Source organism: Myotis yumanensis, unplaced genomic scaffold (assembly GCF_028538775.1).
Source record: "Myotis yumanensis isolate MYYU_CA2020_CCGP unplaced genomic scaffold, mMyoYum1.0.hap1 SCAF_6, whole genome shotgun sequence".
NCBI classification, from domain to species: domain Eukaryota; kingdom Metazoa; phylum Chordata; class Mammalia; order Chiroptera; family Vespertilionidae; genus Myotis; species Myotis yumanensis.
In genome coordinates this window covers 35930982-35950593 of record NW_027223757.1, presented here as the reverse complement: position 1 = coordinate 35950593, position 19612 = coordinate 35930982, and the positions used below count along the sequence as shown (strand labels likewise).

The following is a 19612-nucleotide window of genomic DNA, read 5'->3' as shown; positions in this document are numbered from 1 at the left end:
CAAAAATTTGTGCACTCGGGGGGGCCTCCTCAGCCCAGCCTATGCCCACTTGCAGTCTGGGACCCCTCGGAGGATGTCCACCTGCTGGCTTAGGCCTGCTCCCTGGGGGATCGGGCCCAAGCTGGCAGTCAGACATCCCTCTGGCAGCCTGGTAGCCCTTGGGGGATGTCCACTTGCCAACAGGGAGCAGACCTAAGCCACAGTCGGACATCCTTAGTGCTGCTGAGGAGGCGGGAGAGGCTCCCACCACCACCGCTGTACTGGCAGCCATCAGCCTGGCTTGTGGCTGAGCAGAGCTCCCCCTGTGGGAGCGCACAGACCACCAGGGGGCAGCTCCTGCATTTAGCATCTGCCCCCAGGTGGTCAGTGTGTGTCATAGTGACCAGTCATTTCCAGTTGTTCTGCTGTTAGGGTCAGTTTGCATATTACCCTTTTATTATATAGAATAGAGGCCTGGTGCATGGGTGGGGGCCGACTGGTTTGCCCTGAAGGGTGTCCTGGATCAGGGTGGGGGTCCCGCTTGGGTGCCTGGCCAGCCTGGGTGAGGGGCTGATGGCTGTTTTCAGGCTGGCCACAGTCCCTTCAGGGTAGGGGTCCCTGGCCAGCCTGGGTGAGGGGCTGAGGGCCGTTTTCAGGCTGCCCAAACCCCCTTCAGTGAGGGGGGTCCTGCTGAGGTGCCTGGCCAGCCTGGGTGAGGGGCTGATGTCTGTTTTCAGACTGACCAAGCCCCCTGGCGACCGAAGCTCCCAGCTTTTCATTTTTTTGTTTTTGTTTTTTTATTCACTCCAGCTCCATGGCCATGGCGACTGGAAGCAGGTATCTGGGGTTTATTTACCGTCTATAATTGAAACTTTGTTGCTTTGAGTGGAGCTCAGAGCCGCCGGGAAGCTTGGCTTCCTCCATCATTGGGGCAACCAAACCTCCTGCTTGCTCCAGCTCTGTGGCTGCTGGCCGCCATCTTGGTTGGGTTAATTTGCATATAGTTGCTCTGATTGGCTGGTGGGCGTGGCTTAAGGTGTAGCAAAGGTACGGTCAATTTGCATGTTTGTCTATTATTAGGTAAGATTAGAGGCCCAGTGCACGAAAATTCGTGCACTGGAGGGGGGTGGTCCCTCAGCCTGGCCTGCGCCCTCTCGCAGTCCGGGAGCCCTCAGGGGATGTCCAACTGACAGCTTAGGGAGTGGACCTAAGCTGCAGTCTGGCCTCCCTCTGTGGGTGGCAAAGAGGCGAGCAGCCGGCCCTGGCCCCTGCATTGCCCTTCCGCTGCCACTGGTCACCACCGCCCCCCATCACCATCCCCTCCCTCTGCCCACTGGCACATACCAACCGGCCCTGCCCCCCACCTATGGGTCGTTCAGCTGTTCAGTCGATTTGCATATTACGCTTTTATTATATAGGATAATAGGTGACAGAGAACCTAGTAATTTCTAAAAGGGTGGCATCTGACATATTTTAAGAAGTCTCCATAAATACACGACCACTACATTATAATCTGGAAAAGACAAACAAAAAGGTGAGTAAAGGAGTATTAAGGTTAAAGTTGAAAGACAAAAAAATTATTGGGATCAGAGAAGGGCCAGTAAGTAGTACAGGTGTTGTTGACTCAATCCAGCAGTGGCTATAAAGTAGGGTTACTGAGGAGTTCAGATGAACTGTTAAGTCCAGATGGATACTCTCTTAAATGTTATCTCATATAGATTTAAATTTATTCACTAGATCCTAGCTTGATTATTTCCCTTCTATCTGGTTGGGCAAACCTTTCTATCCATACCTAATTTGTTCTTTCTTACTGTCTCAAAAATTTGAAAATATCCCTTATTATTCATGGGACAGTGTCTCCATTAATCCTTTCCAAATTACAGTGTGTCTCTAATACCATTCTTTTAAGAGCTGAAAGGGTTATTAGAGGTCATCTGGTCCAACTTTCTATCCCATGCAAAAAACATATTTTTAACAGACTTGATACCACCTCTACTTTTACTTTTCAGTATATGGGGCTTGCTGTCTCACAGGCTAATCTTTTCCACTGTTAATGGCTCCAATTGTTAGTAATTTTCCTCCTATATTACACAAAATCTTTATTTGCAACTTCCATAAATTCTTCCTGCTTTTGTCCTCTATCACCATATACAGGTCTATGCCATTTTTCACATAATAACCTTTAAAATATTTGAAAGCATTTATCATTTGTCCCATAATTCTTGTTATTAAACCAAAATATATATTTTTTCTACAGTTCAAGTGACAGTATTCACAGATCCTTCTAGTTTACTTCCTCTTCTGTCCCTTTACTTTCTTAGTATTCTTAAAATATGGTACATACTCAAGACAGAATATAATATCAAGTATATGAGTAGAATTAAATGACTCCAATTTTAGATACTATAGTTCTATTATTCAATTTCTCTACTATACACTTACTAAATCTTTAGGTTTGTTTTCCCCAAAGTTAACCTGTGTTTGGTTTTCACAGAATTGGTCCAGTCAAAGAACACATAAGCATCCTATCTAATAATAGACAAACATGGTAATTAACCATACCTCCGCTATGCTTCCCATTGGCTAATCAGCAGGATATGCAAATTAACTGCCAACAAAGATGGCGGTCGGCAGCCACGCAGCTGAAGCGAACATGAGGCTTGCTTGCTCCAGTGATGGAGGAAGCCAAGGTTCCCCGCCTGGCCTGCCTTGGCCCAGCTCTGAGCTCCGGAAGCAACAATGTTGCAATTATAAAAGCTAAACAAACCCCAGATATCTACTTTCAGCCAGCCGGGGCCTCAGAGCTTAGAGTGCCAGTGATGGCAACAGAGTTTCAATTATAGAAGCTAAACAAATGCAGATACCTGCTTTCAGCCAGCCATGGCCTCAGAGTTGGAGCTGGCTCTCAGCTCCAGTGACAGCTATTAAGGTAAATAAATCCCAGAATAAAAAAAAAAGAAAAAAAAAAAGAGGCAGGGAGCTTCAGTCGCCCGCCAGCCTGAAAACGGCCCTCAGCCCCTCACCCAGACTGGCCAGGCACCCCAGTGGGGATCCCCACCCTGAAGGGGGTGTGACCAGCTGCAAACAGCCATCAGCCCGTCATCCAGGCTGGCCAGGCACCCAAGCGGGACCCCCACCCTGATCCGGGACACCCTTCAGGGCAAACCAGCCGGCCCCCACCCGTGCACCAGGCCTCTATCCTATATAGTAAAAGGGTAATATGCAAACTGACCCTAACAGCGGAAAGACTGGGAATGACTGGTCACTATGACACACACTGACCACCAGGGGGCAGACGCTCAATGCAGGAGCTGCCCCCGGTGGTCAGTGCACTCTCACAGGGGGGAGCTCTGCTCAGCCACAAGCCAGGCTGATGGCTGCCAGTACAGCGGTGGTGTTGGGAACCTCTCCTGCCTCCTCAGCAGCGCTAAGGATGTCTGACTACAGTTTAGGTCTGCTCCCCACTGGCAAATGACATCCCCTGAGGGCTGCCGGGCTGCCAGAGGGATGTCTGATTGCCATCTTAGGCCCAATCCCCCAAGGAGCAGGCCTAAGCCAGCAAGTGGTCACCCCCGAGGGGTCCCAGACTGAGAGATGGCACAGGCTGGGCTGAGGGACCCCCTACCCCCGAGTGCACAAATTTTTGTGCACTGGGTCTCTAGTTAGTTAATAATAGAATAAACCATGTCTATTTATACTAGAGGCCCGGTGCACGAATTTGTACACTGATGGGGTCCCTCAGCCTGGCCTGCACCCTCTTGCAATCCTGGACCCCTCGGGGGATGTTAGACTGCCGGTTTCAACCCAATCCCCGCAGGCCTGCCAAAACCGGCAGTCCGACATCCCCCAAGGGATGTAGTAGTGTGTGAAGCAGCAGGCGGCTGGGGAGGAGCCTGGGCTAGGCACTGTGCTGCTCCTGCTTATGGTAGTGCTGCCATGGAGATGAGAGAGGCTCATGCTACCCAATGGTCAGCTGAGCGGTGCTCCTGCTGTGGGAGCACACTGACCACCTGGGGGCAGCTCCTGCATTGAGCATCTGCTCCCTGGTGGTCAGTGTGCATCATAGTGACCAGTCATTTGGTTGCTTACGCTTTTATATCCTATATAATAAAAGCCTAATATGCTAAGTGTCCGGTCATCCATTCAACCAATGAAAGCATAATATGCTAAAGCTGCTCAACCGCTCGCTATGACGTGCACTGACCACCAGGGGCCAGACAATCAATGAGTCTACCAGTCGCTATGATGTGCACTGACCAACAGGGGGCAGATGCTCCAACCAGTAGGTTAGCTTGCTGTTGGGGTCTGGCTGATCAAGACTGAGTGAGATGGGCTGGGCATATCCTGAAGCCCTCCTGCGGGCCCTCTTCAGCTGGCCAAGCTCTTGCGTCCCTCCCCGGCTCCGATTGTGCACCGGTGGAGTCCCTGGGCCTGGCCTGCGTCCTCTCGCAATCTGGGACCCGTCGGGAGATATCAGAGAGCCAGTTTCAGCTCTATCCCTCAGGCCAGGCTGAGGAACCCACTGGTGCACAAATTCGTGCACTGGGTCTCTAGTATATAGTTAGGCTGGCACTACTGGTAACAAGTAGATAGTGACTTTATAAGAATTTTATACTGTATATTTGAATGTGTATTTACCTACTTAGTATAGGTATAAAAGTATAAATTAAACAAGGTATAATCTAAGAAACTGTAGAAGAAATGCTAATGGTACACTGAAGGTAAAATAAAACAATGAGAGAACAATGAAAAAAGAGAGAAACAATGGAAATAAGAAAAAAGTGAAAGGCCACAAGATCAAATAGAAATATTAAAAATCAACCAACTCTGCTAAAATATGAAAAAGTAATCCAATTTATTACAGCAAGACTTAAATACATCAAATAAATACTATAATTATTCTATAATAAAACCCCAAATCTGTTAGAATAATAGGTACAGCTGGCAGCCAATAATTAAATTCACCATTTTGGTAATCATAAAACACTACAGACTTATTGTACTCTTCATAAAGTAAAATCCATGGCTTTCCCACAGAATTGTTAAGCCCAGAATGAATTAAAGTTCTATCTAGTCTATATCTGTGAAGCTAAGTGATTCGATCTAAACCATACGATTCTATACTTTATTAGGCATCACCTATTTAGTTTCAAGATATTTTTGAATCTATATTCTGCCATCTAATGCATTATCAATCTCCAATACATATGATAATCTCAATCCAATGCAGCATACTTGGCATACAGAAAGCATTTAAGTGGTTTCTGAGGAAATGCAAAATCATGCAAATTCTCTGTGAACCCATCTAATCAGTGACTGCTGCCATGTACTCTCCTTATCCACAAGGATGTTACTATGTAAGACTTTGTTAAATGTCTGCTTGAAATTAAGACTCAATACAATAATTACATTTTCCTAAGTAACCATACTTTAAAAGGATATAAAGACAGTAGAGCATGACTTGCATTCATGCAAGGTCCTGATAGTCTCTGCGTTGTTTTATAAATGCCCACAAAGTGTTTAATTATCATAATCATCACCCCTATTATGGGAGACTAGAACTAGAAGTAAGGAGACCAGTTAAAAAGTTTGAATCACAGTATTCCAGATAAATGGTAATAAAGGACTAAACTAGGATATTTCTTTGGGAAGGAGGGGAATGGAAGGATAGAACAGAAGTCACAGAGAAGAGCTACCTTACAGATAAAGGAAGGCAAATCAAACATGACACTGAAGTTACAAACTTTTGGAACTTGGGGGGTAGCATGGTTATCATTATAAAAATAAGGAACAGAGAAACAAGCCATTTGACAGCATTGTCTATTATCATTTAGGATGGCTTATGCTCCAAAAAAGTGATGTGATAGAGGCATTTTCCAACAAGATATTTCATGAAAAGATTTATAAAGCTTTCACAAAAAAATTGGCAAAATTTATAGAATAGCTATATTAATTGGTAATATCAGCAAAAGGCATTTTAAGATACTATGAGAGTCAAATCAGTCAAGAAATCAAATACTGATTCTGTCTGAACTAGGTAATATCAGGTCTTCAAAGGTCAAAGGGGCCCTTGCCGGGTAGCTCAGTTAGTTGGAGCATTGTCCTATACACTGGGGCATGTATGGGAAGCAACCGGATGTTTTTCTCTCACACTGATTTTTCTGTCTCTCTCTCCCTTCTTCTCTCTCTAAAATATCAATAAACATATCCTCGGGTGAGGATAAAAAAATAAAAAGAAATAAAAAGGTCGAGCTGAGTCTTGGAGGGAATATTCACTGTGACAGCAAAGGGAACTGAGCATACCGTGAAAATATAAAAGAGAGGGTTCTGATTTATACCCAGATAACAGGAGAAGGGATCAAAAATTTTATTTTTTATATTAGGTAGTGTAATATATGTAACATATATGTCTGTCAACTTAACATATAGATTAACCTTTCACCTTTCAGTAATGGCTTTGGGGTGTGTGTGAAATCCTCAAACATGGACTTTAGATATCTTAGTATTGCCTACAGAAGTTTACAGGAGACATACTCATCATTTCAGGCTGAGAAGCCTAATTCTTTCTACAAACAGAGCATCCAGCTCAGGCACAGACTCAAGCCAATGAAGTCCACAAGAGATTGATTTAGAAAACCACAGTGCCATCTTATTCTTTTACCTTGAGAAATGAACAGTATCAGTGTAAGCCTCTGAGACTTATTTATTTTTAATATTTAATTCCTTCAGTCTAATCAGACCTAGAAGCCATTCCTTGTCTTTAAGTTGATTTTATAACTGTTGTTCCATCCCATAACAGTTTAACTCTCAAAGGGATTTTTTTAATTCAAGTTCTGGATAAGGAGGCACATCTATTTTGCCCCACGTATTACGGACATAATAATACTGTGTATATAAATAGATGATTTGTAAAAGTTAGGTTTATGGGGAAGGGAGAACTGGAGGAAGGTGGTCAAAAGGTACAAACTTCCAGTTATAAGATAAATAAGTAAACATGATGACTATCGGCTGTATGATATATTAAAGTAACTGAAATGACAGAAAAGTTACCTTTTTGCGGCACAATGTTCTTCAATATTGCTGTCCCATCTCTGAGACATAACCAAACTAAGCTCCATTTCTTCTTTTTCAATCTGTGGTTCATTTTCTTCATCATCACTATTTTGGGGGTTTTTAGTGTTTCCAAGGGAAAGACATGGCGGTGGCTTTCTATTTCTTTCCCCCTGATATCCATCATTTTCCAAACCAGCAAGAAGATGTACCAGAGCCTCATCAGGACTGCTGTCCACTATAAAACAAGTAAAGTATCACCAAGAAATAACTTAAGTTTTCTAAATAATTCAACAATTCAGAACAATTATAAAACAATGATAAAGTAAAAGATCCTTGGACCATCTACACTAGAATGACTGTGTTCTTATTAAAAAGAAAATTCCAAACCCATCCCATATGTACTAAGTCAGAATTGCTTTTGTTAATACTTTAAAATATTTTTGAAATTACAGTTTATATTCAATATTATTTTTTATTAGTTTTGGGTGTACATTAATCAGAATTTCTTAGGTACGATGCAGGAATTTGCATTTTAATAAGCTGCCCAAGCTTTTGCTGCACAATTAACCTTGAGTAACACTAAACCAATATTGTAACAGTGTTCAAAATAAATATAAAATATATAAATTAATGCTAAAAAAAGTACCTTTAAAAACAATACATGTGAATACCTTTGTCCCTTACTTAAGCTTTACTTAGCTCATAAGATAGTCAAATGAAACCTGTAGTTGAATAACACAAGAAAGTTTTAAAAGTGGTTAATGAAATTACTTAAACACCTTCAAGTCAACAAATGATATATTACTTCATATGCACTAGGGTTGTAAAATCAAGGCAGATAATAAAAAGTGTTGACAAATATGTGAAGAAACTGGAACCCTCATACATTATTGGTCAGAATGTAAAATGCTGCAGCTGCTTTGGAAAAAAATTTGGCAGTTGCTCAAATGTTAAACATAGAGTTACCATATGATCCAGCAGTTTCACCCCTAGGTAAATACCCAAGAGCAGGGGTCCTCAAACTATGGCCCGCGGGCCACGTGCAAATACAAATATTGTATTTGTTCCCGTTTTATTTTTTTACTTCAAAATAAGGTATGTGCAGTGTGCATAGAAATTTGTTCATAGTTTTTTTTTAAACTATAGTCCGGCCCTCCAACAGTCTGAGGGACAGTGAACTGGCCCCCTGTTTAAAAAGTTTGAGGACCCCTGCCCAAGAGAATTGAAAATGTATGCCCCCACAAAAACCTATACATGAATAATCATAGCATCATTGTTCATTATGGGCAAAAAAAGTGAAAACAACCCCATATCTATAAACTGTAGAGTGGATATATGAAATATGGCATACCCATATGATAAATTATTATTCAGCAGGAAAAAGGAATACATGCTACAAACATGGATGAACCTTGAAAACATCATACCAAGTGAATGAAGCCAGAAACAAAAGGTTATATGATTCCATTTACATGAAATGCCCCAAATAGGTTAATCAAGAGAAAACAGATTAGTGGTTGCCAGGGGCTGAGAGGAGGAAAGAATGGGGAGTGACTGTTAATGGATATGGGATTTCTTTTTGGGGTGATAAAAGTGTCCTGAAATTAGATAGTGGTAGTAACTGCATACTCCATGAATATCACTGACCTGTACAGATGTGAATTTTATGATATTCAAATTATATCTCAATAAAAGCTATTATTAAAAAAGATCATGAAGATTTGTCCTAATCTAGTACACAATCTTATTCTCTGTAAAATGAGATAATGCATTCCTCATTTACCAAGTTTCAGGTTTTCTTTGTAGACATTAAAGAAATTGATTCTGTCATGCTACCAGATATAAGGAAAAAAATGAAGATATTGATTCTGTATGCTACCAGATATAAGGGGAAAAATTAAGATATTTGTTTTTAAGAGCCCTTCTGGCAAAAATCCATTTCTTTAAATCTAGAACTGCACTGTTTTATTTTTCCTGTCTCATACTTGAAAAAAATTAGTATTAGAAAATGAATTATAGATATTTGACTCAGATCTTATTTATTTATTTATTTATTTATTTATTTAGTTAGTTAGTTATTCCTCACCTGAGGATAGAGTGGAAGGGAGGGAAGAGAGGAAGAGGGAGGGAGGGAGGACGGGAAGGAGAGAGAGAAACATTGATTGGTTGCCTCCTGCGTGCACCCAGACCGGAGCCAGGGAATCAAACCTGCACCCAAGTACGTGCCCTTGATTGGGAATCAAACCCATGACCCTTCAGTGCACAGGCCAACACTCTAACCACTGAGTGCCACCAGCCAGGCTGACCCCTAGATATTTGACAAACACTGAAAATGCATTTTTGCAAACTTAGGCAAGTGACATTATATCTGCTGCTGATAACATTATATTTGTACTAGAGGCCTGATGCATGAAATTCGTGTATATATATATATATATATATATATATATATATATATATATATATTCAGATGAAAAAATAAAACATTTTAGAGTATGAGCATCAATTTAATTTTTTACTTTGGTCTTTGCATCATTTCTTTCTGCATATGCCATTCATTTAAAAAATTTTCTTACTCCTGTCTAAAATGTTCTTGAAATATGACTATGCATAATAATTTTGGTATTATCCCTAGCTAGTCAATTCATGTTCCATCCAAATGAAAATGAAGCAAAATAGAGATAGACTCGGAGAGCAGGCATGGACACGGACAAGTGTGTGGTGATTCCCAGGGAGAGGGGGAAGAGGGAGGTGGAGAAAGGTATAGGAGGACTTGGAGGAGGGTAAAGGCGGGGTTAATGGTGAACAAAGGAGACTTGACATGGGGTGATGAATACACAATACAATGTGCAGATGATGTGAAATTGTGCACCTGAAGCCTGTATAATTTTGTCAACTAGTATCATCCCAATAAATTCAATAAAAAGGAAAAAAAAAGAGAAACTGTAGGTAAAAGAAACAGGACACTGTAGAGAGGTATGATGCATTTGATGCCATATCTCATTTGATACAACAAGAATAAAAAAAATAGAAAGTAGCCCTGCCAGCATGGCTCAGTGATTGAGCGTCGACCTATGAACCATGTCACTGTTCGAGTCCTGGTCAGGGTACATGCCTGGGTTGCAGGCTCAATCCCCTGTGAGGCATGCTGGAGGCAGCCGACCAATGATTCTCTTTCATCATTGATGTTTCTCTTTCTCTCTCCTTCTCCCTTCTGCTCTGAAATTAATTTTTAAAAAAATTTTTAAAAAAATCAAGGAAAGAAACATAAAATCACTACATCAAGCAAAATAAGAAGCATGAAGTTCAATGATATCTCACTTTTTGCAAAAACATTTAAAAAAAATTTTTGAAAAGGATGTCAGTAATTTAGTCTAAATGAAATATAGCAAATGAAATATAGCAAATGGCATTTAAGGAGATTCAAAGACACTCAGAAATAAGTCATTATGTCCTACACTGACCAAAAATTAATCACTTAAAAAGAACTGTCCAGGGAAATTTCTGATACTCACCAAGAAAGACTCAATTATGATAATTTATTAATATACTTAACACTGGAGAATTTTAATTCAAAATAAGCCATTTCCCCCCTAAAGCAATATGGTTTTCCTTCAACTAAAGTGAATTTTTAAAAAGGTTACTATATTCTTTTACAATTGTTTAGAAAAAGCTGTGTAGAAAACAAAAACAAAGCTACTTCATTCAATGAGGTTTCATTTTTATACTGAGTAAGGATTTATTGAACATGCAACATTAACCTCTTCAAATCAAAGAAAAAAATAACTTCTTCACATATGCACTTTCATTGATTTAAAATACTGAAAATTTATGGTAGAATTGTTACTTACAGAAAACTGGTGTCTCACTCAGTCTTTGGGTCAAAGGCTGAAAAGTCTGGCTATTTTCCATGAGGTTCAAAATTGCTTCTTCGTTAATAAGAGCTTCTTCTACTTTTTGTCTAGTGTGACCTTGAGATGACAAAAATATATAAACATTAAAGCAACTGCCTAACTATATAATCATTTTTACCTCTACTACTATATCTCTTCCTTTAACTAAATTGTAAGATTTTAAATTTATTCATGAAAGTATTTATTCCCTCTGTACATTATTAGACTTTCTATAAAAATCATATGTAAAAGCCTGAATACTAGAAGCATAAAATAGAATTGTTTCCAGTTAGTTCTCTTATAACTGCTTGACATTTTTTTCTCTTTGAATATTCCAATGTGCAATGAATTTTATCATAGTAATATAACTATATATACACAAACTAGGTAGAATTGAAAAGACTAAAGAGATTGTAAGTATTTAGTAATTCACAGAATCAAGGGTTTTTTAATACTCCATGTGACTGGTATATTTTTGTGGGTTTTATTACGTTATGTTATTATTTAAGATATATCACTAACACTTTAAATTTTTAAATAAATTTACACTGCATGAGGATGGAAAAAGTAATAAAATTGTTATTTGCAGATGATGACTCTATATACAAAAAATTCAGTGGAAAAGACAAACTATTAGCACTAATAAAAATTGCTGGATATAGGATGATATACAAAGGTCAGTGAAGCTCCTAAATAGCAGCAATTAGAAAATAAAAATTTTGAAAGATAAAACTTACAATTGAAATAATTATAAGACACCTGGAATATATCTAACAAAAGATATAAAATAATTTTACAAAAAATTCAAAACTTTATTGAAAGACATGAAAAATGACCAAATAAAATGAAAAATATAGCATGCTCAAGGATGAAATGATTTGATATATAGAAAGATTTAAAATGCTCCTATATCAACCAATGAAACTGAAGCAGTAATAAAAAAGCTACCAATAAATAAAAGTCCTGGACAGGATGGCTTCACAGGTAAACATTACCAAACATTCAAAGAAGAATTAAACTTATCCTGCTCAAACTATTCTAAAAAATTCAAAAGGAGGGAAGACTCCCAAGCTCATTTAACAAGGACATTATCCTGATTCCAAAACCAGATAAAGATACTACAAAGAAACAAAATTTAGGCCAATATCACTAATGAACATATACACTGAGTGGCCAGATTATTATGACCGGCCAGAGTATTATGACCACCCCACCAATACTTTGTTGGGCCACCTTTTGCCTTCAATACTGCGGCGATTCTTCTTGGCATTGACTCCACGAGATGTTGAAAGGTGATGCGAGGAATCTGACACCATGCCTGATGAATAGCACTGTCCAGTTCTGTGAGATTTGATGGTTGTGGAACCAGTTGCCTGATGGCTCTTTTAACTTCGTCCCACAAATGCTCAATTGGATTGAGATCTGTTGATTGGGGGGGCCACCTAAGCAAGGTAAAGTCTCCCTCATGTTCTTGAAACCACTCCTGCACAATACGAGCACTGTGGCATGGCGCATTGTCTTGTTGGAAGAAGCCATCTCCATTGGGATATGCCATCAACATGATAGGATGAACTTGATCAGCAACGATACTTAGGTATGTTGTGCTATTCAGACGTTTATAATGATCTGGCCCTCTAGCAACTTCAGTGCGAAATTATAGCTAATTTGCCTACAAATGTCAGGTGGTCATAATAATCTGGCCACTCAGTGTATATATATAAATCCTCAACAAAATATTAGCAAACTGAACTCAATAAGATCAAGTTAGACTTTTTCCTGGGATGCAAGGTTGGTACAATATCCACAAATCAATTGTGATACACAAATAAACAAAATGAAGGATAAAAATTATATGATCATATCAATAGATACAGAAAAAGCATGACAAAATCCAGCATGCATTTATGGTAAAAACTCTCAGCGAACTGGGAAGAGAGGGAACATATCTCAACATAATAAAGGTCATATATGACAAACCCACAGATAGCTAAAATCATACTCAAAGAGGGAAGACTAAAAGTGTTTTCCTTAAGATTGAAAACATGACAGGGATATCTGCTTTCACCACTCTTATTCAACACTAGAGGCCCGATGAATGGATTTGTGCATAAGTGGGGTCCCTTAGCCTGGCTGGCAATCGGGGCCCATCAGGGCCATCTTGCCCAGTCCCGACTGGGGTTGGCTGGCCGGTGGGAGGGACCGTGGGAGGTTGGCCTGCTGGTCAGGGGGACTGCGGGAGGCTGGCCGGCAGCAGGAGGTTGTCTGGCCACGAGAGGTTGGCTGTGGGAGCCCATTGACCACCAGGGGGCAGCTCCTGAATTGAGCATCTGCCCCCAGGTGGTCAGTGCGTGTCATAGTGGTTGGTTGACGGGTCATTTTGGCCAACTGGTCGTAAGGGTCACTTAGGCTTTTATATATATAGATAGTACTGGAAGTTCTAGCCATAGCAACCAGACAAGAAGAAAGAAAAGGCATCCAAATCAGAAAGTAGTAAAACTGTCATTATTTGCAGATGACATAATATATGTAGAGAACCCTAAAGATTCCACCAAGAAACCAGTAAAACTGACAGATAAGTTCAAAAGAGTAAGAATACAAAATCAATATTCAGAAGTTGGTTGCATTTTGTTTTTACGTCAATAATGAACTAAGTCAGAAAGGGAAACTAAGAAAATAATCCCATTTACAGTTGTATCAAAAAAATAAAATACATAGGAATAATACTTGGAAAGAAGACACAAATAAAGCATATACTGTGCTTATGGAGAGGGAAAAGTAACATCATTAAAATGTTCATACTACTCAAAGAAATCTATGATTCAATGCAATCCCTATCAAAATACCAATGGCACTTATCATAGAACTAGAACAAATTACCCAAAAATTTATATGGAACCACAAAGACCTCAAATAGCCACAGCAATCTTGAGAAAGAAGAACAAAGTTGGAGGTATCACACTACCTGATATCAAACTATACTAAAAGTCTATAGTAATCAAAACAACATTAAACAGACACAGAGATCAATGGAACAGAAAAGAGTCCAGAAATAAGCCCATGCCATTAGGGTCAATTAATATTTGACAAAGGAGGCAAGAACATACAATGGGGTAAACATAGTCTATTTAATAAATGTTGTTGGGAAAATTGAATAGATACATGCAAAAAAATGAAACTAGACCACCTTCTTACACCATATACAACAGTGGCTCTCAACCTTCCAAATGCCGTGACCCTTGAATACAGTTCCTCATGCTGTGGTGACCCCCAATTTCATTGTTATAAATTGAACATAATTAAAGCATAGTGATTAATCACAAAAATAATATGTAATTATATATGTGTTTTCCGAGGGTCTTAGGGGACCCCCGTGAAAGGGTCGTTCGACCCCCAAAGGGGTTGCGACCCACAGGTTGAGAACCGCTGATATACAAGAGTACACTCAAAATGGATTAAAGACCTAAATTCAAACATTTAAAACTATAATCAGAAAAAATAGGCAGTAAATTCCCTGACATTTCTCTTAGCAATATTTTTTTCTGATATATCCTTCTCAGGCAAGGAAAACAAAAAAAATAATAAATAGAACTACATCAAAGTAAATAGCTTTTGCACAGCAAAATATCCCCACCCATCAGCAAAATGAAAAGACATCTTACTGAATGGGAGAATATATGTGCTAATGATAAATCCAATAAAGGGTTAATACCCAAAATTTATAAAGAATTCATACAACTCAATATAAAAAAACCCACAAACAATCCAATTAAAATATGGATAGAGAACCTAAATAGATACTTCACCAAAGAGGACATACAGATGGCCAATAGACATATGAAAAGATGCTCAATGTCACTAATCAGAGAAAAATAAATTAAAATTACAATGAGATTATCACCTCACACCTGTCAGAATGGCCATCATCAACAGATCAATAAACAACAAATGTTGGTGAGGATGTGGAGAAGAGGGAATCCTCATATACTTTGGTAGGAATGCAAACTGGTGCAACCACTATGGAAACCAGTATGGAAGTTCCTCAAAAAAAACCCATAAAAATGAAACTGCCTCATGACCCAGCTATTTCTGGGTATATATTCGAAGAAACCCAAAACACTAATTCAAAAGAATACACGTACCCCTATATACATTGCAGCATTATTTACAATGGTCATGATATGGAAGCAACTGAAGTGCCCATCAATAGACAAATGGATAAAAAAGCTGCAGTACATATATACAATGGAATACTACTTGGTCATAAAAGGGACTGACATCTTACCATATGTGACAGCATGGTTGGATCTAGAGGTTATTATGCTAAGTGAAATAAGTCATTCAGAGAAAGAATATATCAGAATAATTTACTTATAAACAAGAAACATAACTGAAATAAAGTCATAGATACAAAGAACAGACTGATGGTTGCCAGAGGAGAGAGAGTTCGGGGGCCAAGTGAAAAAGGTGAAGGGATTAAGAAGAACAAATTGGTAGTTACAAAATAGTCATAGCAATATAAAAGTAAAACACAGAAAATGTAGTCAATAATAATAAGTATGTGTGGTGCCAGGTAGGTACTTAAAATATTCGGGGAATCACTTTGTAAATTATATGGTTGTCTAACCATTATACTGAACACCTGAAAGTAATCTATCTATAATAATAAAAGTGTAATATGCAAATTAGGCCAGACAGCCGAACAACCTTCCGGACATCATTCCGGGCGTCCTTCTGGGTGTCCTTCCAGACGAAGCCGCTGTGGCGGGGGCCGAGGCAGAGGCAGTTAGGGGCGATCAGGCAGACAGGCAATTAGTTAGGGGTGATTAGGCAGGCAGGCAGGTTAGCGGTTAGGAGCCAGCGGTCCCGAATCTCAAGAGGGATGTCTGACTACGGGTTTAGGCCTGATCCCTGTGAAATTGCGAAAGGGTGCAGGCAAGGCTGAGGGACCCCCACCCTCCTGTGCATAAATTTCATGCACTGGGCCTCTTGTCTACCTATATAAACAGGAAATATGCTAACTAGCCGAGCATCACAACCACTCAGGAGGAGGCTGCATCACGATCGCTTAGGAGGAGCTGCGCACGTGGATGCGCAGGCAAGGACCTCGTGCCACCCCACCCCAGTGGCTGCGGGGGGCTGGGGCTGGGGGCCGGCCGAAGCAGAGACACAACACACAGGAGCACCTGCCCCCACCCCAGCTGACACAACGCGGCGGTTGGTGCTATGCGGGTCCCGGCCCTCTGCAGGGCCTCTAGTCTAATCTAATAATAGACAAACATGGTAATTGACCGTACCTTCGCTACGCCTCCCATGGGCTAATCAGCACAATATGCAAATTAACAGCCAACAAAGATGGCAGCTAATTTGCATACTGCAGGCAAATCCCTAGCCGCTGGCCGCCCCAGCACGAGATCCTGGCCTGCTGTGTGCAGCCCAGGGAGGGCGGCAGCGTGATCCCGAGCCTCTGCCCGCCCCAGCGCGGGACCCAGGCCGGCCATGTGTAGGGCGGGGTGGGCGGGGCAGGTGGCAGCGTGATCCCGAGCTGCCGCCCGCCCCAGCGTGGGATCCGGACCTGTCATGTGTGGGGCGGGGTGGGCGGCAGTGAGATCCCCGGCCGCCGCCCGCCCCAGCACGGGATCCGGGCGTGCCATCTGCCACCAGGGGAGTGGGCCTAAGCCAGCAGGTGGTTATCTCCCGAGGGGTCCCAGATTGTGAGAGGGCACAGGTTGGGCTGAGGGCCCCCTCCCCCTGCCTGCCAGTGCACAAATTTTTGTGCACCGGGCTTCTAGTTGATATATAAAAGGCTAATATGCAAAGTGTCCCTGCGGGAGTCCGACCAGGAGTTCTATCACTCACTATGATGTGCGCTGACCACCGGGGGGCAGCACGGAAAGAAGGAAGGCCTGGGCCAGCAGCTGGGGAAGGGAGGCTCCAGTTGGCAGCCCAAAGGAAGGCCTCAGCCAGCAGCCAGAGGCCCCGATTGGCTCTCATCGCCGGCCAGGCCTAGGGACCCTACCTGTGCAAGAATTTTGTGCACTGGGCCTCTAGTATAAAATAATACTGAATGTCAACTGTAATTGAAAAATAAAAAAATATTCCTAAATTAGTCTATAAATTCAATAAATTCCTAATAAAATATCAACAAGGTTCTTCCCAGAAACAAAACAATCTGACACTAAAATTAACATGGAAGAGCTTTTTTTAAAGATGAAGAGTAGACAAGACAATTTTGAAGCCAAATAAGGGAAGACCTGCTCTTGATGTATATCAATACTAAAGCCCCTGCTTCCAATGTAGCAGTGAAAAAAGGGCTTTTCCTTTTATGCTGAAGGCTGTAATTCTATTCCTGCCAGTCTGGCTCCCCATGCCTAGAAAAACTACATATGAAACAATGCAACTTCTAAGTAAAACTTTCATTATTCTCTTATTTCCCAATCATGTATAAGCTAACTGCATTACAGAAACCCTTTTAGAACACAATAGTATATATGATACATACCCTGTAAGGCCTGGCAAATCACACTTCCACATATCTTTTGTGGAGAAACTCTTGCACATAGCCACAAGATAAAACGTTGTTATAAACAGTGCAAAAGTGAAAGCCATCTAATAGTTGTAGAGAAACAGATAAACTTGTTTACTCTTACAAAGGAGCAATAATTGGCAGCTAAAATGAATAAACTAGAAATGTGTATGAATAGGTAGATTGAAAGTTATAATACTGACATAAAAACACTCAACATCATTAGTAATGAGGGAAATGATAATTAAAACCATAATGGGATGCAATTTCACACACACTAGGATGACTATATAAAAAAGACAGATAACAACAAGTGTTATTAGTGAAGATGTGGGGTCATTGCTGGTGGGAATGTAAAACACTGTAGTCACTTGGGAGACAGTTTTGGCAGTTTACTAAAAAAATTAAACACAAATTTACTAAATGACCCAGCAATTCCACTCCTTGGTATCTACTAAAAAAAAAAAGAAAATATATATCCACACAAAATCTTATACACAAATGTTCCTAGCAGCATTATTCTTAAGAGCAAAAAGTAAAAACAACTCAAATGTCTATCAACTAGTGAATGTATTAACAAAATATGGGATAGCTATACAATGCAATACTATTCAGCCAGAAAAATACTGACAGATGCAATATGGATGAACCTGGAAATATGTTAAGTGAAAGAAGCAAGATACAAAAGATTGCATACTTTATTTCATTTATATATGTCTAGAAAAGGCAAATCTTATAGATAAGAAAAAAGTAGTGTAGTGGTTAATTAGGATTGGAGGTGGGAACAGCTGTAACTACAAATGAAAAAGGAATATTTTGAGGTGAAGAAAATGTTCTAAAACTGAATTATGGAGATATTTGCAGAACTCTGTAAGTTTAGGATAAATCATTGAATTATAAATTTAAAATTAGTGAATTTTGTGCCATATATATTATACCTTAAGTTAAAAATATGATGAATAAAAAAAGCAAGTTGTTTAATCTATGATAAGTAGGATATCATTTACCTAAAAGTTAAAACATAAAATAATAGTATATGTTGTGGGAATACATACTTGGTGGGGGCAAAAGTAGGTTAACATTTGTTCATATGAAAAATAATACAATCTACACTAATAAAAGAGAAACATGGTAATTAGCGTACGACCGCTACCCTTTTCATTGGCTAATCAGTGAGTATATGCAAATTAACTGTCAGCCAAGATGGCGGCTGGCAGCCAGGCAGCTGGAAGCGAACATGAGGCTTGCTTGCTGCAGAGAAGGAGGACTCCAACATTCCCCGCCTGTGCTGCCGGCCTCTGAGCTACAACTCTAAGCAACTATGTACTATGTTGCAAACATAGAAGATAAACAAAACCCCAGAAACCAGCTTTCAGTCAGCCGGGCTTTAGCAACATTGTATCGATGTTTTCAGCGGGCGAGGCCTCAGAGCTAAAGCTGGCCCAGAATAAAAAAAAAAAAAAAAAAAAAAGAAAACAAGGAGTTGTTGGAAGTTTCAGTCACTCGCTTCGGGAAAACAGCCCTCAGCCCCTCACCCAGCCTGGCCAGGCACCCCAGTGGGGACCCCCACCCTGATCCAGGACACCCTTCAGGACAAACCAGCTGGCCCCTACCCATGCACCAGGCCTCTATTCTATATAGTAAAAGGGTAATATGCCTCCTAGCACCGGGATCAGCGGAGCAGCGAGGCCTCCCGGCAGCGGGATCAGCGTGACAGGGGGCAGCGCCCAAACCCCCTGATCGCCCTCTGTGTGTGACAGAGGGCGGGACCACAACCTCCCTATCTACCCTGCTCTGTGCCTGATAGGAGGGAGCTCCCCAATCCCCTGATTGCCCCACAGCTCTGTGTTTGACAGGGTGCAGCGCACCAACCCTCTGATCGGCCCTGCTGTGTGTGTGACAGGGTGCGGCGCCCCCCCCCCCCCCCCCCCACCACGGGCCCTGCTCTGTGTGTGACAGGGTAGAGCCATAACCTCTCCATCAGCCCTGCCCCGAGTGTGACAGTGGCGGTGCCCCAACCCCCTGATCAGCCCTGCTCTGTGGGTGATAGAGGGTGGCGCCCCAACCCCCCTCCACGGGCCTTGCTCTGTGTGTGACAGGGTGCAGCACCCCAACCCCCTGATCCGCCCTGCTCTGTGTGTGACAGGGGGTGGTGCCCCAACTC

At 41.1% G+C, this 19612-nt stretch overlaps 1 protein-coding gene across 6 annotated transcripts in view; it reads right to left on the bottom strand.

Annotated features, from left to right (window-relative positions):
- REV3L (REV3 like, DNA directed polymerase zeta catalytic subunit) overlaps positions 1-19612 on the bottom strand; it is a 166527-nt gene that overhangs the window by 71081 nt on the left and 75834 nt on the right. For all 6 annotated transcript variants that reach the window (XM_070417892.1, XM_070417893.1, XM_070417896.1 and 3 more), the window contains 2 exons: positions 10884-11003; positions 7030-7267 (listed from right to left, as the gene is read on the bottom strand). In XM_070417892.1, the coding sequence (XP_070273993.1) occupies positions 7030-7267; positions 10884-11003 (358 nt within the window). The remainder of the gene's footprint in view (positions 1-7029; positions 7268-10883; positions 11004-19612) is intronic.